Genomic DNA, 25,953 nt, shown 5'->3' with positions numbered 1-25,953 from the left:
GAAGCTAATACATTGAATGCCGAAGCATTGCGAGGAGAAAATGGAAGACGTACGCGAGCATCAGATGCATGACAAACAATGCACTTAACGTCATACGAGAGTTTCAGAACTTGAAATATATTTCAAATTACCTTGGGACATTCTCCCAAGGATAAGTCTCTAGGGACGAGCAAAGTAATAGCGAATAAAAGACGAACCCCTTTCCAGAATTCAGGTCAGCATACATGACAGTGTACCCCATCATTACTCTCTATGAAACCTAATATAGTAATTTAACGTCCCAATTTATAAATAATCGTTTCTTCGTTTAAATTCATTCAAATCCTCGCAACGAGGGTTAATTTTGTAACGAAGAATAACAAATCTCGCGTTTAACATTAAACATTCGAATTAAAAAATAAGCAACGAAATCAGACAATATATACAGTGCTGGACAAAAGTATTGGCACAGCATGGTTGTGTAGTACAAATGCTTATAACCATTAAATCAATTTGTTTAATAGTTATAAGCATCTGTACCACAACAACCATGTTAAGCTAATACTTTTGTCCAGTGCTGTATGTAAGTTTCTTCTATTTTTTGATGATTTAGGATTACTATTACTAATTTCTCAATTCGAAACCTTCCAATTTCGCCAAAACAATCGCCTCGTCAATTGCTGGATCTTCTCCTCGGGATATTCATACAAAAAACAGTCGCCATTTCCATACCAGCATACAAAGGAAGCTAAAAGCTCTTTTCCCTCTAACCTTGCAAGAATCCAAAACACGTGGCCGTAAAAATAGACGAAATGGAGGGAAAAAAGAAATATAAAAGAAAGAACAGAAAGGAACTGTCCTAAAAGCTGAAGACGTTAAAAGGCCGTGATCCTGGAGCGTAACAAATGGCTCCATTATGCCTCGTAGCAGGAACCTGCTACCACGAATAGCTCCGTTAGTTAATCTATTCGACCAGTTACTTTCTTTAGCGTTATTCCGCGAATATTGCTCGGCACGTGCGATGCATGCACGTACAGGTCGATCGCCGTCGAATTGTAGCAGCAGGAAGGTCTCCCAGACAAGGACGTTCCGCTTCAGGCCACTGGACGCGAGCCTAGCGGACGTAAAGGTGACGGCGCGTGCGTCTATCCGCATGGTAATTAAATTCACGGAAGGGAAAGACGGAAAACACGCGACGACCGATCCGTTAGCGGTCGAAACACGCGCAGAAAAAGCGATGGAGCGGTTTCGAAACGGGACGAAAGGAGCGCCGACGGAAAAGAGGGAACCAACGGAGGACGTATAGGTTAGGAAGGCGGAATAGCGATGAAGGGGGACCATGGAATAGAGTGGGAATGATGGAGGGAGGGAGGCAGGAAGGAAAGAGGGGAAGAAGGCAAGAAAGAACACGAAAGCGAGCATGGTGGGGAGAAAAGGTGTTCGACGACGAGGAAATTTCCATGACGTAGCGTGCGCCGCACTGTGGCCGGTCGCCATGACTTCCAGGCACGCGTCATTGTCGGTCAGCAATTGACCGAAACTTGTTCGGTTTCGAGGATCGAGTTCTGCCACTCGGCAAACTAGTTTCGGTTACGAAACAAAAGGGTCGAAGGCCCGACGACCGCCACCGTTCATGCATCCCCTCCCCCTCTATGTGCCATCCACTTTTTTCTCCCTCCTTCTTTCCCTTTTACACGTTTCTGCGGGAGATAGCACGGCACGAGAGTGGGGCGAAAGGGACGAGGTGAGTCCGCGTGAATAACGAGGGGACTCAGGATGGAGGGAGGAAGCCGTGGGTCCGCTGAAAGGCTCTTTTGCACGAGCGCCGGTTTCTCCGAAATCCTGTTGCCAGAGAAATCTGTCTTCCCACCCAGCCCCCTTTGTTCCATCCACGGGCTAGCCGATCCTCTGTTACATGGGAAATGTAAGCAGCGGATTCTTCTCTACCTAGTGGCGGATCTCTTTTTCTGCCTAGTAGCGGATTCTTTCCCCTTGTTTGTGTACCTCGAATTTCTTCAGGTGCTGCCATTCTGTATGTTCTCTATGCCCCCGGGGAATTTATTCCTCGGATATGCCGCGTAAGGATTTCACATTTTTCCTTGGAATACTCTCGAAAAAAATTCCTTGTTTCCTGTTTGGAAACTGCAGAATTTATTCTTCAGCTATTCTGCGTAAGAATTTGAAACTTTTCAATGGGATAGTCTTGAAAAAGAATTGCTTATTTCTTATTTGGAATTGGCAGGATTTATTCTTCAGCTATTCGATGTGAGAATTCCAAGTTTTTAAATGGAATAGTCTTGAAAGAAATTTCACAATTTCTAGTTGAAAACGAGAGAATTTATTCTCGGGCTATTCGGTGTAAGGATTTGAAATCTCTAAATAGAATGATCTCGAACGAAATTGCTTATTTCCTATTTAGAAATGAGAGAATTTATTCTTAGGCTATTCGGTGTGAGGATTTGAAGTCTCTAAGTAGAACGGCCTTGAAAAAAATTGCTTATTTCCTATTTAGAATTGGGAGGATTTATTCTAACGCCTTGCACTCTAAGGAATTTAAATTTCTGAAAAAATTTCCTATTTGGAAAGAAGGAAAGGTGTTTCTATTTATGACTATCATCGCAAAAGTGTACGAAATAAAAATCGAGAATTCGATTGGACAAAGATAATACGAGTAATTTGGCAAAAATGCAAATAATTTCGTTAACGCTGATGAAGAAGCACAATTCTAATCTCGAAAGGTGAATCACGATTCAAATTCTTGATATCACGTCGACTATTTCATACTCGTTGGGAGGAAATGGAATTTTTTTGCATATTCGCATTCGTACAACTTTCTATTTGGTAAAAATATGTCGACTTGGCACAAGCACGTTGGCCATGTTATTTATTAGCCATTACTTTCTAATCTCAGATTGTTCGCTAATACAGTTGAATTTGTTAATATTATTTTGAATTTTCAATTATTTTATTTCGAATGAACGATAAATGGTTGACGAAAGATGATAACCAAGATATATGAAAGCTCATTGTATCAATTACATAATCCATTCTTACCGAAGTTATCTCCTATTATTTAGCTGCTTAAAGAAATGTCGAAATCACCTGGATTAAGGAGACAAAAAGACAACCGTGTATCAGACACTAATAAAATAACACTGACAAACGCTAATTAGTCCGATAAAATTACTAGTCAAACTACATTCTACACCATCTGGTTTATTCAAACGCGAAGTCACTCGATAGCAACTGACCAGCCCCAATGATCAGACCGAAACCCTACCAAAACATCCTACACACCTTAGGTCTTCCAACCATCGATAATAACACCATGAAGCATTTAATTTCCAATCGTTTGCATTCACCTATTTGCTATAATATAAATGAATCGTATTTCGCGTTCGTACAAAGGAGTTTTGGCATTAAAAGCCAGGCAAATTGAGATACAAAAGGATAAAAGGAACATCTCATAATGCAACGTCCTTAAAAATACAGGTTTCGGACAAGCTGTTGCCAAGCAACTTTTCCGAGGAAGAAACTGATCTAACTGAAATTTAAAAATAAGACAATACGGTCTTTGTGCCGAGCAATGTAGAATATCTGGCTTAAAATTTAACAGAAAACCCAAAGGAAGGATTGCTCCACAATAGACGTCTGAATTATTATTAGCATTTTTTCAAACTTCGTCATCAAAAAATAAAACGAAACAAAATCTTCGTGCGACATCTGCAACACGAACATCATTGCCAAGCATATTCTAATCGACAACATAAATGAAACAAAATCTTCGTGCGACATCTGCAACACGAACATCATTGCCAAGCATATTCTAATCGACAGCATAAAATACCTAAACAAAATCTCCAAAATCCCTCGAAGAAGCACTCGCCAAAAATGCACTGATAAAGCCCCTTATGAAATTCCCAAGTGACAATCTAAACAATTAACGCACACATACTATGTTAATATATAAATCAAATACAGTCGCTAGTAACTCACAGGATATGACTTTGAATAAATTAAAAAAGAAAATCTCCAAATCGATGTAAATATAGTCAAAAAAAGAAAACTTGCACCATCAGTAACGTACAATACTTTTTACGGATGACAAAGTACTGCGTCCTCGAATTCCTTGATATTTTCCCTGCAAGATTTCTTCTACATCTCATTCCAAGACGCTTGTGATCCTCGGATAGAGGCACTCGAGCATAGAGCAGGATCGCAGAGATTTCCTCGCGTGTCGGTGGAACAACCCAAACAAGGGAAAGCCATGGAACGACCATGCGATTCATCGATCAGCCAGCCCATCGACGTCGACAGAAGTCAACGTTCGGTAGGCAAGTGGCGAGGAAAACTGTTGGATGATAATCGATCGAGGTCAGAGTAGAAACTAGAAGTCACCGATGGCAGGTGAGGTCTCGTTCCTTCATCGCGGCACTCGCTGGGCAGAAACTGGTCTAGCAACGGAGGCCAGGAATTCCTGAAACACGTATCCTCGCGTGTGTCAGAGGCTGCTGTTACCAAAATACGTCTCGTTTGACACGCGTAATTCGAGTAACCGAGATTCCGTAACGGGGCTCTGGCCTGTTGATGGCGATAGTCGGGCAAGGTCGTTCGCCGGAAATATCTGTCGGGTTCGACTTATGCCTGGGTAAAATGACCCTCCGAAAAACTCGTCCGACGAAAAAGCTGAACGAGATCCTCTTTGTCCGTGTTTGCAGCGTGAATCTGGTAGAGGGTGTCGCGGATTCGCGGACGAGTTTCATCCGATGCTATTCTTCTTCCAGAAACTACTTTTTCTAGGACCTAAGAATGGTCGATGGGCCGGAAAGAAGCGATATTGCGAAAAAGTAGATTAGATTTTGGAAGAGGTTGCGTGGGTTTGTCAACTTATTCTCAGATAACGTTTTATCTCGCACTGCTTTGGCTCTGATGACGTCTTAGCTGTATTACAGTGGAATGGCCGATGTGGTTTGAGAACGGAGGAAAATATAGCCCAGAATATGAAAATTTGTTGGAAATCTACGTCGTCTGTAATTGCTGTTCTTGTAATTTGTTTAAGTTGCTTTTTACGACGCTTCTTTGGTTAATGGTAATTGGTTTTGTTCGTTTATGATCGGTATAGCTACTCTCCTGGGGTAAACATTGTCCTTGAAGAAATAATATTGCATGGAAATAAATATTCAAGTGTCGATCAAGCAGAGAAGTAATTATAAATCTGATATTCGCGGTCAGATTAATTTTTGAGGTAATGATACGAAGAAGCGAATACGGTTATCGATTTGGTAGTCGAGTCTATGAAAGGAGAGAAACGCGATGAGTTTAAAATCACGAATGTACAATTGCGCGAGGAACAGCATGGGGATAGCAAATTTATGTGTTTAGAATAATGCCACGTTCTCTTAAAAGCCGCTGAGAAAAGAAACTCTTTATTTTTAAAATCTCTCCGAGCAAACAAGTCTGGGCGAAAATCCACGAATTTCAGAGTAACAGTTCGTTTCGAGAAAAATATCGGTCAATTCGAGGCGTATGAAATCCTTGTATAACTCTAATACCGAATTAATATATCATTACAAGGCAACCAAAGACATTCGCGAGGTAAATAAATTTCATTTTCTAACGTTAACAAATTCACGACGAAAAATTTGACTAAATTTCCCGATTTAGCAAACTAAGGAGGAAAAAGGAAAGGAATCGAAAAATTTCAAATATCGTGGAACACGATAATTCTCGCTATCGCGAAGTGAAAAAAAAAAGTCGTTCACTCCAAAAAGGAACGATGCATTACCACACACGATTGCGCTCGAAGCATGGCGCGTCAAGATCAAGATAAACATTAGATCTCGGGGCGGAATTCAGACACGCTTGCGAGGTAAAAATGCAGAACGAAGCAGCAAGAGCACGCTGAATCCGCAAGATTAGAAAGTAAACAGAGTGGCGGGAAATCCGCTCCGATTCGTTGCGGCCTTTTATCGCTTGATCCATGATAACACGTTCCCCCCCATGACGTTTCGTCTATCTCTAACTATATCAACCATCTTATACCTTTTTCACTACGCGTAAGAGCTTTTAATTACGCGTTATCGAACGTGATTTAGCAAAGAAAACAAAGGAAAGTTCCACCGACGTAACTGTCATTGAACCGCTGGAAAAATGAGAGAAATAACGATAACTCTAGATACAGAACTCGATATCAACGATATCACGAATCTTTCGAGACGTATCGAGATTCGAGTACCAAATCAAAGGTATCTAACAAAAGCAATCGACAAACATTACGCGACATTTCTACCTTTCCCTTTTTCACTACGATCAATCAGTCGATCGACTGACTTTTTCTTACAACCAACCCTGTCACGCTGATATCACCGGAGAAAATGGCTATCTGGGGATTTTAAAAGTATGGCAGTTGTTGGTAAAGAACTCGTCGCCTATCACACGACCAAACACTGACGCATACGATACCGCGATAAAAAGGTATAAGTGATAAACGACTATTTTATCGCGGCAAATTCAGACTTCCCTATCGCGCCTGTGCGTTATTGAAAAGTGGCGCCCGAGCCTGGAAGTCTAACCCGCGTCCCTTCCCGGACTTGATGATTCAGGTGACTCGATTACGACGACCGATTGCGAAAGTAGATACGATGGAAAATCACCGCGACGTCTAATCGCCGTGAAAAAATACAAGGATACCTTTATCTTCCCACGAGAGCTGAAAATGAATAAGCAAACCGTAAGATAGAGATGCAGACGTTCAATTACATCGGATTAAAAGGAATGTAGAAAAAAAGACTGTAAACTGATGTACAGTCTCATCCCTCCTACGCGGTTTCCTTCACGCCCGGCGACTACAAATGAATTTCTTTTAGGTCACCGCTATCGCACCAGCTAATTCTCGCGATATGATCTCGAAGGATCGCAACGAGCCCCATTTTCGTTCCGACCGATTCCGCCGCCATTTTTATCGATGACGAACTCGATCTATTTTAACGACGTCAGAACTCGGTCAGAACAGCGGAAATTCGCGATGGCGCATGGAACGGAGGACCAGGAGGACAAACAAATCCGATTTCCGTCGTGGAACGGAAGCATTCTCGCGTTTCGATAATTCCATCCGATATACGCGGCGACCGCGATGTTCTCGCGATTGGGTAACAATGGAAAGTAAGCATAAATCACGTACGAAACGGAAACAGAAAACAACTCGGAGAGGGGTGGGAAAAATGTCACGAAATTAGCAAAACAGTGGACAGATATCGCGTGGACGACGTGCGTCGGGAACGCACTTTTTCGCGGCTGCTTTCGCGTCCCGACCTCCTTTTATCAATTCCACGTGACACTTAATTCAGGTTGGAATGACTGGTTGCTGAGTCAACGCTTCATTCGTGCGATAGTAACGCCAGATGCTCGAATTCGCGGGACCAACGTCGCGGAGGGAAAAAGAGGACCACGTGGCTGTTGCGTAGCCGAATGCATGCCAATAAGGCGAGATCCTCGACGAATATGGAATCGCAAAACGCGTTACGTATCCACAGTTTTCTAGTTTACTTCTTCATCTATTTTTCCGATCAAGAGAATTCGACCTGTGAAATAGCATACGCGTGCAATTACGTATGGACATAGCGTGAGATCTGCAGGACGTTTGTTGATCTCGCAGCTCACCCACGATTCCGTGACTCCGACGGCAGATTAATATCTCTGAGTCTAAGACTAGGTTGTTGGATTTCGAATTTGCGCATCTAGAGCCGGATGCTTCGCAAATATTCAGCTATTTAATTGCTCGCACTGCCCTGGTCGGCTTGCTTGGTTCTTTCCTGCTCGCGTGAGCTATCTACTGGACGCTTCAGACTAGATTCAAAGAGAATTTAAACACTGAGACCTTTATTCCGAATTTGTCACTACTTCGTTCCTTGTTCCTATATAGCATATTTAGACGAGTATTCTAATGATCCTTTCGGGAATTAGATTTTCGACGATGTTTGGTACGTTATAGATCAATAAGAGGCGCCAGTTCGATTTCGGTCATGCTAATTTCGATTCCCCTGCCGCGGTGTCTCACGCCTATTTATAAGCCTGCCGCAGCTGAACACACTTCCGCCGGGATTTAATTAATTCTCACGCGATCAGATGACCGCTCTTATCGACGATGTAACCGTTAATCCATGGATAAACCAGGTTCGTCGGTGTTTCGCTGAGAATTTTTAATAGAACGTGGTTACGCAACGCGGGGTACCCACAGGGGACACAATCGCGTTGTCTTCCAGTTAGACTCGCGAGCGGTTATGGAGCCGATCGATCGATCGGCGATCAGACGAGACGGAAACAGTGGGAAAATCAAAGTGAAAGAGAAAGTAAAGATGAAGGAAAGTAGAGGAACTCACCTGTAATTTGCCCCCGAGAACCGGCCCTCCTTGGCTCTGCATCTTGTGCGACATCCTCGTTAAAACTCACGATCGACCGTGTATCAAAAAGAGCCTCTGGCAAGCGTTTGCGTTTATTCTCGCGCTCTAACGAGCTAGTTTCTCGGTCGATCGCAAACTACCGACAATCAAAGTCGCTGCTCCGGCTGTCTGTTCCGAATCGTCCAATTCACTTTTCGGTGGCCTGAACCGTCGTCGTGATACCCACACGCGTGCAGGCAGACTGGCACATACACAAATGGTGGGTGGCGTGTCGGTATATATCCTAGGAGAACCGCGTGTACTACACAGCCTTGTCCGGCGGGAACCAACGAACCGTGTTACTTTCAACTATTGCGAATTGAACCCGTCAACGGACGTGCTCGCACTGATCCTCCTCCTTTCTTTACTGACTTTCTTCTACTACGCTTTCTCCTTGCCTGTGTCTCTCGGTCGCTCTCGGGGGATGTGACTAGGCTAAAGGGATCTCCGAGGGTGGGAGACAGAGAAATTAATAGGCGAAGCTTCCACCAGGGAGAGGGGGTAAATAGCGGGTAGGAAATACGTAGTAGGGTGTCGAAATTCGGGTGCCGACTGTTGAATCGTTGGAATAGCTACACCACTCGAAGCCAGCAAGGGCACGCTGTTACGACGTGGAGGACCGTGTCGTTTCCGGACAAGCGTACATGAAGACGAAATGTTAAAGGATCGGTAAAGTCTCTGGGGCTGGAGAAGCGTCGCGAGCGTCGAAAAGACTCGGCTAGGAATGACGATCCACGACGTGGGAGGCCGTGGAGCGCGCGGTTCCGTCGCCTCTTTCTCCCACTCCTCTTCGCGACAGTACCTCCTTCGTCCCTTTCCTCGTCACCCATACACGCGTACACGCGCTTATACGTGCTCACGCATACAGGCATACGCAGAGCCACGAACCACTGAACGACCTAACGGCTAAGCTCCTCTCGGTAACTATGCTTCCCCCTCCAATGTGCACCACAACCTCGAACCCCCACTGCACCCTCCTGATCACGGTCAACGCTCACTTCTCTGGGTTCTTGGACGATGTTCGCCACCTCCACTGACAACACCAACCACCACCACCATCGGCAGGGACGGCGTCTTTGCTACCACTTCCACCGTCGTCGTCGTCGTCGTCGTCGTCGTCGTCATCGTCGTCATCGTCGTCATCGTCGTCATCGTCGTCATCGTCGTCATCGTCGTCATCGTCGTCATCGTCGTCATCGTCGTCATCGTCGTCATCGTCGTCATCGTCGTCGTCGTCTTCTACTTCTTCTTCTTTGTCTTCTTCTTCATCTTCTTCTTCATCTTCTTTGCTTTGCTCTTCACCTTATTATTCATCTTCGTCACTCTACCTTTCTCTTTCTCGCTTCTCCGTCACACAACATCAACTAACCAAACGATTCTCCCCTCTCGTCTCTCCGTTTCACCCCTCTACCCACGCTATCTCTCTCTTCCTCTCTCTCTCTCTCTTTCTACGCGTAACGCTCGTTTTTACCTCTTTTTCTTTCACCCGTCTCCTTTTTCGCCTGCGAAACCATTCGCCACTCCCATCGCACATGCCAAATCCATTTACGTCGAACGCGTTTCTGCATCATTATCCGCCTATCAGGCTTTATAATCGTCTTGCATCGCCCGATGCTTGGCCGTTACAGGATCAAGGTTAACGATATCGATGCCGGCAGATCGTGCATCGGCGCTGTAACGCTTCCTAGGAATCTCTGACGCGCGCCACGTTTTTTCCTTTCTGCTATCATTCGTCATAGCGTTACGTATTAGCGTCCAGTAGATCGGCTTTTGTCGAGTGGAAAGGTTGGAAGTCTCTAAGCTATAAATCTCGACGCAAAATCGGCGGTTGCTGAATCTGGAAACAAACCAAAGGACACGGTCAACGTCAATCGATCTGTTTGCCTGAACTCCTGGAGAAGGAGTGGGAGTATTGTTTCGGAGTATCGATGGAATACTTAGAATGAAATTTTGCCAAGTATATATTTGCATATATATATATATATATATATATATATCTATACTTATCTCCAGTGTTTCGAGGATGTCCCAAGTTTTTTTTCCGTTAAATGATATGGAAAATTTAATGGTAGGGAAAAGAATGTCTATGATCCTTCGTGAAAAGGTGTAATCTTGGAAATAAAGTATTTAGTTGCAAATACATTTTTCATTCGGATCCTTATTTTTCTTCGATCGCGTTATTTCTTCGTTTACGCTACGAAATAAAAAAAATTAATTCTTTTTTATCTCATAAGGAACACGATCTTACAGTATAGGAGTTCTAAGAATAAAGTAATCAATCACACTTCGTACTTTAATATTCTTGTTATAGATAATGCTCTCCTTTGACAACTGAATTTTGTTTGCGTAACATTCAAATGTAAACATTACTTTTATATTTCTTAATGAAAGATAAGTAGAAGCTAGATGATACAGCAAATGTAATTTGCAACCATTAGACGTTTAATTGTAATTCTTTTTTGTGTTGTTTTCCTGTAATAAAAAGACACGAATTAAAAATTTATAGAAAGGTTAAAAGGTGTACTTTTAATATCTGTACGTATAAACGACAGTATCGATAATAAAAATAATTACATGACAATTTTATCGCAACATTAATTGGAAATAAGAAATACTATAAATAATATTGACATTAAACCTACATAAGTTATACCTCGTTTTGCAATTCTATAGTCATGTCGACTGTCCTTTCGTACTCTTCGAATCGTTCAGATCGTTCATTATGACAAATTATCCGTGGCAAAAGGGAAGAAAATAGCTTCGAAATCACACAATACATAACAAGAGCGCAGAATCAAGAATTATTGATTCTGAAATTCTCTACTGTAATTTATGTCACTTTCCTTTTATTCTCAACGACAAGAGAGAAAAACAGTTTTCTTGGCTAGCTGCGCTCTGAATCAAGAACTACGAAGTATACGCGTTCATTCATGGTTTTCTTCTTCCATACAACGCCCTGAAACAGATAATATTTGGAGACGTAAGTACTTTTGGACGAGAAATGGTAGCAATATTAACAATAATCTTGCAACGTAAATAATCGACCGAGAAATTCGATCACCTATTAATGATGTTTCGAGACTTCACGATCGATAAATAGGTATAGTTTAGTGTAATGTGCAAGTACTTTGAAATTTCTGATAATTCCTGTCATGCAAAATATTTAGTTTAATAGCTTAGGGAAAAAACAATATCATGACACATGTTCATCATCAAGAGAAAATTGTTATCTCATGCGTTTGATTAAATATCGATTTCAAAGTATGTGGGCTCATATAAAATATATGAACAATTTCATATGAAGTGCAGATTAAATAAAATTAGCAGTATATTATCGAAGTAAAATACCGAATATGAAGATTAAATGTTCGATAAAAATCTGATTAAAAATATATTTTTAGCTTTGATAATTTCTTTATAAAATTTGCAACTCTTTTTAGCCCTTTTGCAAATTTCTTTTTGTCCTTTATATATTTATAAAAATTTTATGCATTATAAAATCTTATAATGTATAAAATCTTAAATACTTCTTTATATATGTTTACATTATTTTTATCAAACTTTAAGTTAATTAATTCGAATAAACAAAAAGAATAGTATTATGACAACAATTATACCGCAAATGTTATCTCGTACTTACACATATGTGATCATTTTGACTAACTATAAAATATATTTACATATGAAGTTGAACTATCAACAAATTATAAAATATATGAAACGACACAAAAATGTGTGTGAAACATATCTTACTATACAGAAGACGAATCTATCCATAGTGAACATCTTGTCGTATATTTGGAATCTCGCCCACAATTGGTTCTTCAGTTAATTTAAAACTGATCGCTCGCTCTTCAAATCATACAAATTGTCGACGATCAATATTTCTCTACTCCAATTGAAGCACAGATCTTTTAACGAATACATATTCTAATCGTGATAGGTGATTCAGGCAATTTCGCATATTTTCCACTTCTCGTTTCATTAACACCACGGAGATAATTGTGTACCACACGTGTCAGCAGACCAGATCAGATGATTTTATGACATCATTATTTATTTCAAGTACATTCGAATTCTTTCGGAATCAGGGTTAATGACATCATCGACATCTTGCCATCGGAGTGTTCGTAGACTAAAGTGACAGGTCTTAATTATTTTCATACTCTTGTTTTTTTATTCCACGTTTCCTTTCATTGTGTTCGTCCCTTTAACATCGCCGTATGTTTCTTCTTTAAATGCTGGCAGTGTTATTTTACGCTTAATAAGCAGCTTTCGTTAACATCGATGAACGTGACAGAACGAATGACAATATTGCTCAAAATGAGATATGAAAATTACAACTGGTGAAAAGAAATTAAGTTTTTATTTCGATAAGAAAGTAATTATGCGATATGGAAGTGTTATTCTCATTACCTGATTAATTAGTAAATCTTATTCATTATAATTGAAATTAATTATGAAGGACTGGAAGTGTTGTAGGTCAAAGATGTTAATAATGAAGAATAAATTTCTTTATTGTTGTTGTGTCTACTTCAAGCTGCCCCTGGTGTGAAATAACAAAATATATTTAAATATTATGTAATTAAAGTAATTATTTTATAGACTTAAATCTTTAACTTTAATTGTAAACTACTGTTAGTTAAAATATTAAAGATTCTCATCAATTTTAAACATAATTTATATATATTTTCTTTTTGTCAAAATAAACTTTTACTCTGTATCAAGGAACAATATTTGAATTATATAAAATAGCAAAGTAATTTGAATTGTATTTTTTCCACTTTTTCATTGAAAATGCTCTACCTCGCTCTAGCTTTTCGAATAACTTAAGAAATAAAGTACATATTTAAACAGGATAACAGGAAATTGCACTTATTATCTGGAATGTAAAGGAAAAAATTGATTAGTGTAACAGCTATTTTTGCATCTTTAATATCTGAATCAATAAATCAAACACTTCAAAACATTTCAATAAAATTATCTCAAAATTAAACATAAAATTATTCATTAATTAAAAGTTAAACAAAAATATACAAATCCATAAAAACATAAAGCACATTACATCTCACAATTCCTCCTCTTCACATTTTTTCTACCTTCCTTTTGGATCAACAAAATATACCTTTTCTAACTATGTGCTCCATTCTTGTATAATTTTCATAATCCTTATAAAATCTTCATATACATTTCCTGTAAAGTATACTCGCATACAACGTTTCTACTTTTCCTCTTTATACGTCTCATCCTCTATAACGAGTCGTGCAAGAAATCGGACGATCCTCATTAAATAGACTCCCATTGACGTTGGATATTCTCGCATAATAACCTCAATCGCATTTCCGTTTCTTTGCGCGACGACTGCGTTTCTCGCGATGGAATCCTAGAGAAACGGCGTCGCCTAACTAGCGTTCGTCAAATAAAGAATTAAGATTGAAACCAGTCGGTCGACACGCTCCTTAATTACTCCTGTTCAGTTCGAGCCGCATAGCAAGGCCTTCAGTTAACGTTCGCGTAATCGTATGTATACTTCTATAACCTAATAATAAATATGGCGGTCACAGATCGAATCTGTGATTAGAAATGAAGGAACCATTGTCGACGTTATTATCGTCGACTTATCCGATCGTCGTAAATCGATACCGATCCATTTCCCGATTTGGGATCGGGGTTAACGGCATCGTTGACTCCTTGTTTCGAACGAATCGCCGCAGACATCTCTTTCACCTCTGTCAATTACAGGAACAGCTGTCGGCATATCTCAGATCAATCAGCGAATTAATATTATCGAGTCGCGTTTTCAAACGGCGATAAGAGACGCGCATAAATCATAGGAGTAATTAATTTCTTTCCATTTATCTTCTTCTCCTCTTCCATCGTTCATTTTTCTGAATTCAATCTGTAAACGAGGTAAATAAAAATTATTTTTTGGATCGAATTTGTTGGTCGGATTGTTGTGATAGCTTCTGTACGATTTGATATCTAAGTTTGAAATTGGCGCATCGACTTGATTTATGTATGCGCGATAGTAAATTATAATACCGAGAAAAATTTCTGCGTATTTGTATTAACAGATAAAGGAACAATGCATATTGGTTGAGTAATATAATATAATTAGGTAATATAACTTTAAGGTACCCCATACAACGAAAAATTTATTACGCGACCTTTTGTATACATAAATAAATACGTTACCGATATTAAAACTATAAAACAGTTCAGCAACTTTGATACCACTTTGTGAATTTTTACTATTCTTTATAGCCGCCATCTTCTTTTATGTTAGAAATTATTGGCTTTCCAGTATCATATTTAACTGTTTGGTTGGATATAATTTCATTATTTTCAAACCTATTTATCATTCCACGTTTTACTTTAAACTGTATATTTACTGCATATATAGTATAATGTTCACGAGCTAGTATATCTGAAAAATAATTTAAAAAATATTAAAAATAATATTTCCTCCTTGCTTGTCGTACTCGTTTCTTCATTAATTCTTCAACGATTAGTCACCAAATGTACACTAATATAACCGTTCACTTGAGAAAAATTTGATACTACTTAAGCAACAAGATAAAAACTAACGAAACACTTCGAAGAACAGGAAGAAATAGCCCCCTTCTAGAGATAATAGAGAAAAAAGGTTAGGGTAAGATAGAAAGAGGGGTTCGAAAGTTCGTAACAGCTGTAACTACCATCTGCAACACGATAGACTATTTCCATTCTTCAGGATTAGTCACAATTCATCGAACAAAAATTTCTACAATCCGCTTACTTTGATATGCTAATTTCACTTTATCTCGAGTCACGTGATTATATTTTAGAAAGTTGGAGAACAACAAAAATTTAAATTTGAATTAAGATTATGCTATATATAGTAAAAATACCTCGGGGATGGCCGTTCGTCACACTTCAATGAAATTTTTCACAGGTAAAATTTCTTCTTTGAAACAGAATAAAAAATTCACACGTGTTATGTATTCTTATCGTATTAAAACGAAAAATATGACTCTTTCATGTATCGTCGCGTCTCTTCATATGCAAAAACTGAAAGCAGTTGACGTGACATTGCTGTTCTTTTATGCATGACAATTGCGCGCCATTTATGAATGTTTCGTTTCAAGATTACGAAATATTAACACGCTTTATGATGTCTGTCGCATTCGAAATCTGTGAGCTATGACGTAGTGCCTCTAGTGTCAAACGCGAGAACCACTTACATTAATGACATCTTTATCCACTTAAATATATAATACTATCTGCTATCTTAACCATGTGCACTTTATGCTTGCTTAAACTATTGCTATTTACTTTCTTTTAAATGAGAAAACCAAGATTTGAACCTTTCCCTATTTTTTTAAATTTAATCTTACACACGAACTATGTATACTAGACAGTATTCGTGTTATAATTTTCTACACTACACGTATCTGTTTTGATAATCATGAAAATGAATCTCTATTTAATAATTACAAAAATGATAAAGCAACCAACAACTCTAAAATAATCAAATGTATATATATATATATATACATACATACATACATCATTCTTGAATCATACGTAGTTCACGTCAAATTAGGGACATAAATACGCCAATCAGAATCAACGAATATCTTGTTCTCATTGTCCAGCAGCACTGATTAAATCAAAGCAGTGATGTTCTCATATTAACTGAACACGTTGTAATCACTATAAACTCAATCAAGGTACGCTGTTATGCTTGTGAAACACGTGGACTGCTGGCGACTCATATTTTCGTGTAGCATCGTGTAAAAGATCGCGCGGCAATCAAATACGAAATCGTCGACTGATGGCGCAGCGATGCTTTATCCACGGCAATACGATATTACGCTCAAGATTTGAACTCTGCGACGTTGATATCGTAGGTAACGTGAAACGCGCTTAACTATTTTGCAACGTGTCCATGCGAAAGAAAACTTTCCACTGTGAGGCCATCCGACAGAATTTCGCAGAGCTTCATACTTACTTGGTTTCCTTTATTGCGACGTAGAACTGAGGTGAATTTGATTGTTTTCAATCGACTTGTTTACTTTTTCTCTAGTTGTACGTCATCACTCTGCTCGTTGGTCTGCCGAACATCCTGTAGATTCGATGCCTAGGATCCAGAAGAATAGACTGTTATTTCATTGGTCTCTGAATAAAAGGTTAGGTTTGGCTTAGAATAAGAATATGAGTGACCTCTGTGTGATGCATTATGAACACTGTTTTAATGTAACATCTTGTAACCTCGTATAAAACCGTATAAAGTCGTACAAAATCGCGGGAATGAAATACATATAGAAATTATAATTTATTATACGATATTTTTCATAAAAGAAATTTTTTATTTAATTATTTTATAAATCCTCAAAACTAAATACATGGTATATTATTGAAAATAATTAAATATCCTTATTCGATATATCGTAATACTTTAAAGATATTCTCACTATGTTTTTATTTATAATAACCTTTGCTGATTACATATCAGAATTAAGATTTAGGAAATTTGTAATTACTTGTAATCAGGTCCGTAAATAATCAGCATCCATTATAATTTTATATTTCCACCATTTATCGTATTTATTGTTTCTTTATATTATTACAATGATTGAAAATTTGTTTTTTAATTTCCAAAAAATTAATTGCAGAAAAATTATGTACCGTTGAGAAAATTGATTTCTGGTGAAAGTATGCATCCTAGTTCCCATTATATTCAGTACATTGATTTGAAAAGGAAAAAACCATACATGTATGATCACAAAGGATGAGGAACTTTCCACATTGCGATTAATTTCTACTTTTTGCAAAAGTTTTGTATCTCTCTTATTCTCCAGGTATTGAATTTTATTATACGGATTTACTTCGAACTGTAAACGCATCAGTGATTTCTAATCATCAATATCATCAAGCATTACGAGATTTCATACATTTGACTTGGTATGATAATTTCTTCTAGGAAACGAAGAAATGCTATCAGCTTTGTAACATTTTTCTAGAATGTTTCGATTTCTCTTCTGATACAACATTCCAATCAAAGGTAGGTACTGTCCGATTTTTCAATTTTATACATATATCTCGATAAATTTCATTATAAATACTGAAATATAAATTTTTATTAAATTAAATTTAATCCAATTAAATTTTATTTCATAATTTATGTAACCTGTTTATTTTTTATAGGTTTTAATCGAAAGGACACGAGGTAATACAAATAATAGATTTTATTCTCCGTAATAAAAGCCTTATTATACATTCTCAAATTTCGAATCCTGCGTATTTGTTTCATTTACCTGTCGAACGAGACTACTTTTCAAATCGATCACACTATGAATATCCACACGCAAACAATTCACAACTTATCCAACATTTTACACAAACAAAACCGCGAGCACAACTTCAATAATTAATATATTTGCATACACCCAAATACATACGATTTGTCAAAATATCACTCGCATACATGTTCCGCAAAAGTAATATTTTTTACATTTTTTCAGATGACTCTCAACCAATCGATGCTACTGTAAAGAACATGACGGTTTGTTTACCGTTCATTGATGAATCAACACTGAAGATATTGAAAAGACGTATGAAAATCGGGCAGGATTCAAGCGAGAATGTTCAGGGCGCCTTACTGTCGCAATCGATGCTTGCTGGGCCCGTATATAGGTCGCAATAAGATAGATGGACGACGATGACGCAGATACATGCAAAAAGTTCGCGAAAGTATCACGACGATATTGGTCCTTCGCCCACGTGAATCCCTTGAATCGGGCGCGCGTGTGTATCCAGGCCAGATTTGGTTAAATCGCCACGCCAGGATGAAAACTACCCTTGTGCAAATAGCTCGTCCTTGAGCCTTGAACCTTGTTTTCAGTGGAGGAAAGTGTGCCATCGTGTCGTTCCTCGATGATGCTGTTTGCGTTACATCGTCTGAATTGTTTCCGTGACCGAAACTATATGACTTTGTATCTGTGTGTAGTTTATAATTCATCGTATATCCGTATTATGTGATTTGTGTATAGAGCGTTACACAAGGTCCACATAAAACTTAGTAAGAAGTTACTAAATTGTTCAGGGGGAGTAGAAGTGCATCTTTCCTCCAGCCTTCTTCAATAATTTACTCCATTTTAGTTACTGATTAGATAGATAGCTAACAAAATATTTCTCACAGAAATTAATATAAATATTTGTTATATCAAATAAATTTGTTATTACTTTGGAATTATTAGTTTTACGAAAGCAGCTCTTTTTATTTTAAATTATTATAAATAATTTTTTATCTGATCCCCCAGAATATTTAAATTTTTATCTTTCAACCTTTTAAAGTTTTATAAAGCTCATTGCACTCTACTTCAAAAGTAACAAAATTTTGTGTTTTATATCAACCTTGGAATCAATCGGTAAATTTTCGTTTACCCTATGTGAAATATCTTATAATGTTTGTACCTTGTTTTCTTTCAATGCATTGCTACTATTTGTTTTGCATACTTCTTACAAGTGTGTGACAAATTATGTTATTGTCGTTCGTGAAAATCATTCGTAACAAATTAGTCTCTTTGTCTTGATTTATTGTACTCGTTATTGCACAGCAGAGATTGATTGGCAATCGTGCAAAGATTTATTGATTTATTACTATACCAAAGATACCGTAAATTGATAACTATATCTAGAGACGGATTGAACTGAATAAATTTCCTCTTAATATTGTGGAGTTATGATAAAAATACAGCTTCATCATCGTTTGAATCAATGAAGCTTACGATAAGGAGCTTCAATTAATCTTTTACACTTGGTCTATTTTGTCCGCGTGATAAAATTCAATCAATTCTTCTTTTTCGATTGTTTTAATGGAAGTTTAGATCTTTATGAAACCAGTTTTCTTCGACACTGGCTAGAAAGTAGTAATTGCTGCACAGCATCTACTAACAGGATTAAGCGATTCATGACTGAACGATCTATAAAATACTAACTGCTTAATTCATAACTTTAAAAGATTAGCTAAAAAAAATGTACAGAATAAGCAACGTTCTTGAAACATACATCTTATATACATGAAATTTTTATTCTTAAGGTATATGTGCCTAAAGATATTGGAGAAACTGTTACATAATTCTGCAATTGCATAACACGCGGTTAAAACATTTTGGTGTTATCGATGGAAAGTATCGGGTAGTTACTTAATATTTGCAGACTAACGATCCAAACATACTAACGTTCTAATGAATAACTAATAGCTGAACCTCAATTTTTATTGTTGCACAAGTAAAAGTATGCAAGAATTCTTTTCTATTTCTCTAAGAATAAAACAAAACATGTAATGCACATGCTATAAGAGTAACAAATCAAAATATAAAAGAGTTTTATATGCAAAATTATACGATAATATGTATTAATAATAACAGAATGATATTGATTTATAGTATATATCGTATCTTAATGATAATTGATAACCAAAAGTTTATAATTGAAGAATGTAAAAAATATTAAAAGACATCATTATTCAACTTTTGTTATTCGTTCATCTCATTCCATTTTGCATAATGGAATGCCACTTCGTCGAAAAGATCGATCCATAATTATAACTATCGCTGAAGTATCGTTTGTCGGCGTTATCTTTGTAAAATATCGTAGCAGCACGTGCTTATATCGCAGTCATAAACGTGACTTCACGCCATAGATACATACGTCCGCACGAAATTCGACCTTGTATTCTACTGCTACGTGGTTTTTTTCTTTTATTTTGCGTACCAGTGTCGATCTTTCTTTGCAGTTAAACACTAACAGGATTTTCTTCTTATACCATTCCATATTACAAAAATTCTATTTGTATTAACCTGGAGTTATCATTTTTGAAGTGAACACAAACTCTTTGCCAATATGTACAAATCATTATACAATTATACAATATTGATGTTATCTAATAATTTGTCGTTTCTAACCATGCTATTTTACGAATAATAAATATGAAGAAAATAAGAATTTGTGATTTTCCGATGTAAATCACATATAATAATATTTAAAATTTTTATCTGAAAGATATGCAAAGTTCTGTTATTGAATATCGTTTTGCTATCTTGGTACAGTTTTTATATTGGAAAAATGCACTGGTTAAAATACGCGTTTTGAAAGTATACACGTTGTACGTACAATAAATAACGCGTTTTATGCGCTACATTTCAAACATAAATCACTCACTGTAGATACCTACGTGCTTACTAAAGAAATAAATGGTTTTTCCTTTGTCGTGAATTATATTCGCTATATTCTTTATTAAATGCAATATATAACTGCCCATGTTTATGAATACGGTTTTACCTATCTTTTAGGTATAGTATATAAATTTTATGTACTTTAAAAATTAAATAAATTACTTTGTTTAATACAAGTTTGTAAAATTCAATGAATATTTTCGTTACATTTATTTTTCTTATATAATTATTCATTTCGTGATTTTTATAATATAAATCTGATTTACTTAAAATATCTTCTATATTTTGTATTACAAAGCAAATGCAATCTTACTAAGGCTGGGGCATTCGCGTTTATACGTGATAAAACTGCACAAAAAGTAAATAGACACTCTCAGAAAGGTGAAGTTTACACTTTCCGGTACTTTATCGGTTAAGAACTGGTATCGACACATTCTTTAACACGTGCATCAAGAATTTCCACTGTCAGTACACTTTTTCTGTTCCTATCTCTGTTCTAACACGTTTACTTCATATAACACCTACATATTTTTATTTCTAATATATCTTTATTTTCCCACTACAGATTTATTTTATTTAAAATTATACGAATATCACACTAATCTATTTATGTATAAATTATTACCAATTAAAACATCTATAACGACTAGTTTATAATACACACGATTTTATTGTCATAGTATTAGTTAGTAAAATTTGTTAAAAAATATCTATAAACATGTTCATATCAATGATCTATATATTGTGAAACACTTTGTTTCAGAGAAAGATACTTTATGAACATATGAAATAATAATTTGATTAAAAATATAACATGTCCGATTTCATACACAAATCAACATTTACAGATCATTAATATTTCTTTGTAACACTTTTCAATGTTTGGTGAAACGACTGCGACCACTTAACATAATTTGTGTAATAACTCTTTACCTAATCATGCGGAAACACGTTATGCTGTACCTAGCAGTCACATAACTAATATCTTTCCTAATAGTAGAAAAAATGAACGAGATTTAGTTCATAAAAGATAAGAAAAAAAGGCATTAATTTTTTTTCTTTTTCATTAAATTTCTTTCAATAAAAGTATTTCAAATTCTTCCGTGATATGCTTTGTTATAACAAGTAAATACTGCTAATTATTCGTACCTTGCAAATTTATCGAATTGAAACATAACCTCTATTCTGTTGCCGTATTGCGTCTTCGAACTGTATATGCATCTTTAAATCATAAAGGATGGACCCATCTGCGAAATAAACATCCGTTACACGTAGTTAATGGAACCAAATATAAGTGCGTGCTTTGAGTTGATCGAACAGAGTACATTTCTAATACAAAGGCGTGGAAGTCTTGCAAACGCTATGGCAAACGTCCAACCGGGCCCCTTAGGCCTTCTTATCTTGGGAGGGGACCAGGCCACGCGAGGCCTCTCGACCCCCGGGTACATTTCTAGTCAAAAGTATGTGATGTCCCTAACGTGGATCGAACACAGAGTTCTATTCTCGAAACGTCGCGACGTTTCGAGTTTAAAATTCCTAGCGTACCTCTCAACGAAATGAACGATTCTACGTCACAGAAAAGTTGAAAGCATGTTCTTTCCTTTTACGTCATCTCATGGCCATCTTATGGTCTCATGTCGCGATTTTCCTTCGCATAAATTTTACATTTTGATGAAATATAATTTTACATTAAATAGTACATTATTATTATTCATGTACTTTTATTATATATAAAAGATATTAAAGTTAAAAATAAAACTGATGTTCCCATGAAGTGTAAAGTAGTTTTCGCATATTCATCTTGAGAGGATCTGCGATTAAAATGAAATTAGAACGTCTTGTTCTAAGAATAATGTCAATGTATCATCACAGCTGTGTTTGTTTCTATGGTTGCAATCACAGCCAATTTATGATGAAATTAATTGATACATATTTATAGATGAGCTTAATAAAATTATTTTATTTGATTTATTACGGTCGAATTATTCTAAAACGAAATTTACTTTTTACTCATCCATTCAAACATTGCCGCCAAAAATTCCACAAATGGAAACATTGCACATCGATAATGGTACTCCTGAATCACAGCGCAGGAAACCTTTAACTGTAGTCCAAGCTTTGTGAAACGTATACGAATGACCAGAGATTGTGTATTTTAACAATTTCATCAAATTTTTTTAACTGCAATAAATAAATAAATATACATATATTATTTTAATAAACCACTATATTCTATTAACTGTTTTGGCTTTTTATACTATTAAACATTGATAACAATGTGTTTATTATTCAAACATCAAATATAATAAATATAAAATTAATAATTCTAAGATGTAATATTCCTATTATAAGGTAGTTAATATAAACTAAATAATTTGACTTGCAAAAATTATTGCAAGTAAAAATTTATTGCATAAAAGAAAAATAATGAGATTCATAATTATACCTTATCCTGAAGGGATGTATTTAAATTACTAGGTGACCCGGAAAACCGCAAATCTAACCAATCGAAACTAATCGATTAAAAAGGTAAGAACGGCCTTCGGTTTAGTCTCCCGGCGGACGCAATCTGGTTTTTAGGCGCGGCTACGAAGCGTCTACAAGACGGTGGCAACCGACTGCTTCAGTGGAAATTTCCATTGCAGTTGGCATGCTGTGTGGTGTGACTGTACAGTCCACCATAAAAGTAACGACGTTCTTATGTTAATCATTACAGATGTTACAAAATAAATGTACATTATTCTAATACTATTTTAATATAAATAACACATTTTTACTGTAATAATGATGCAAAAAATAAAATTCTTAATTATAGTTTCATTTACAATAATATTTAAAGTACACTCTTAATTAAAATTGAAGTTTGAATATAAGTACTGCTTTTTTCTTTTCTTTACATTTCTAACAAAAAGATATTCTTTATCTCTTAGTATGAATTTAACATACTTTGGTGTATAACATAAAACAAATATTTGGTACAAAGAAACAAAGACATAAAATATATTAGTCATTAAATATTGTAAATATATGCCAGAAGTATTGTAACCTAGAAGGTTATACTATTCCGTTTAAATTATTCAACCTTATAGGTTGCGCCTTAATGACATTTTAAAGTTTGTAACGTTAAATTACTATTTTTTAAGAAGTATAATCCTAAAATTATAATTATATTAAGTATTTATTTTAACTCTATTATAAGCAGAATAGGTGAAACGCTACTGTTCAATTTCCACGTGGCGAGTCACGTGGTATCATTGCATCACTCAGAATACATACGTAATGCTTAATAAACTATTCTTACTGCTATATCTGTCTTGATTATTTCATTCTTCATATCTGTGTGCGCAACCATTAAATGTATGTATATACTTTCGTTCTTTTTTTTCACTTCTTCCTTATGTCTTCAGATTTTCTTATAATTGTACACAAAGTAACTTGATACATAGAATTATCCACATGTAGACTTTAAGCATATACATTGACGAAATTTCACTGCAATTGTCGCGTACAATGTTCCTACAAAAGCTACCGTACGTTTATAATATAAGCACTAAATATGAACATCTCAGATAGAAGGTCAATTTTATGGTTGTAAAATAGACCTCAAATCATATATCAATAGAAGAGTATACCTCAAAATCGACCATGAATCCAGTGGTAATTTCTTTTTTATCTTACGAGCAGAAACTAGAAGAAATACAGTAATAACTCTAATTTTTATTTTTAATTTATATCATTGAATTAATTTTAAGATATACCACTGTTAAGATATTCTAATAAAAGTAAAAAATTGTTAGTACTTTCTATTAATGTAAAATATATATTTTTATATTCATACCATTTATAGCATATTTTAATTTCATATATCATAACATTACATATTGTCTTATAGCTTTAATAATTATCTTTTAATAAGAACTATCTATAAGCTTTGTTTTTAGTAATAAATGTAAATTTATGTTAAAGGCAATTTTATTTATCAAATTCGTTTTTATTGTTCATACTTTAAGAAGAAGTATAAATGACAACGACATGATGTTACATTGATAATTATTTTAATGGTAAATATTACTTACAAAGTTATTGAAAATTAATTATAAATTTATATAAAAAAATATTTTACATAATTATATGGTATTAAAACGTAATTTATGATTAATTTATGTTCATTATTCTTTAACTCTTTACATTTATATGTTGGTAAATATAATAATAAAAGCATCATTTAACTGATCAGTAATAATTTATGAATCATTTGTTAAAAAATGAAATAAAATAACATATAGTAATATGAACAAAATAAATTATGACCAAATTTTTTTAGAGCAATCAAAATCTTCGAAAAACATAGGGGAATAAAGAAACTTCCCTAGTAGAACGGCTGAAATTTCATCCAATAAAATAGCACATAAGGAATACCATACTTTGAAAATAATATTTCAGTTTCATCAACTAGTATATACTGTCTGACTAACCAATCAACTGGAAAGACATTCGCATTGTACAATAATTTAATCGAAAATTGTAACAAGAAATTAATTTATGATCCCGTACAATAACTAAAAGTAACAATCTCATATCCTACTATGCTTGTAAAATCATATACTTTAATAATATCTTTATATCATTTAGTACACGTAAAATACAATATAATATGTCAGTACTGGCAGTTGTTTTCTGAACGCGGCATGATTTTGCAGTTCGAAATTTATAAACTTTGAATTCTTAAAAGGGAAAGATTTATTGCCTTTCCGATCTACTTTGTTTCAACTGTAAATGTAAATGATATTCAAAGAGTTTACGTTACCTCTGACTCGGCGAATTAGTAGATGTATGTTATTCATGTGAACGCTTCTTATCTTAAGGTAATAGCGATACGAAACGCAATCGATCCACACTGTGTCATAAAAATAGTGAAATAAAAACTATATTCGATAGTTGCACGTATTATTTGAGCAAAACGATATTTACATTGATTAGTCGATTCGAATAAAACTTTCGAATTTGTTTCTGTAATTGATCTACAATAAACTAGATTCTATTTAACAGAATCAACCTAACACGTATTACCTGCCACGCAGCTGTACGCAACACAATGCAACGATATGATGTTCATGCTGTTGTCAAATTACTATTTTTTGTCTGGAGTACCTGCATTAGCAAATCATAGAAAGAAGAGAATTGAGTTTTCTAACTCAAGTGCGATGATTTACACGTACGAGTGTCATAAACAATCTCACCATGTAGTTTTACAGACAAGAGGAGATGATGCTTTGGCATATTCAAAATTCTATTCAGTTTAGTGGAATCTGATG

At 35.8% G+C, this 25,953-nt stretch overlaps 1 protein-coding gene across 1 annotated transcript in view; it reads right to left on the bottom strand.

Moving 5' to 3' along the window:
* The window catches only part of LOC108552431 (proton-coupled amino acid transporter-like protein pathetic), a 54,759-nt gene extending 45,236 nt beyond the window's left edge, over nt 1-9,523 (bottom strand). Inside the window, exon 1 of the mRNA XM_017906967.1 lies at nt 8,358-9,523. Coding sequence (XP_017762456.1) covers nt 8,358-8,411 — 54 coding nt within the window. The 5' untranslated portion in view covers nt 8,412-9,523. The remainder of the gene's footprint in view (nt 1-8,357) is intronic.
* Between the last annotated feature and the right edge of the window lie 16,430 nt (nt 9,524-25,953).

This window comes from Eufriesea mexicana, unplaced genomic scaffold (assembly GCF_001483705.2).
Source record: "Eufriesea mexicana isolate 0111107269 unplaced genomic scaffold, ASM148370v2 scaffold6800, whole genome shotgun sequence".
NCBI classification, from domain to species: Eukaryota; Metazoa; Arthropoda; class Insecta; order Hymenoptera; family Apidae; genus Eufriesea; species Eufriesea mexicana.
Note: the sequence above shows the minus strand (reverse complement) of the source record. Positions and strands in the feature narration are given on the sequence as shown.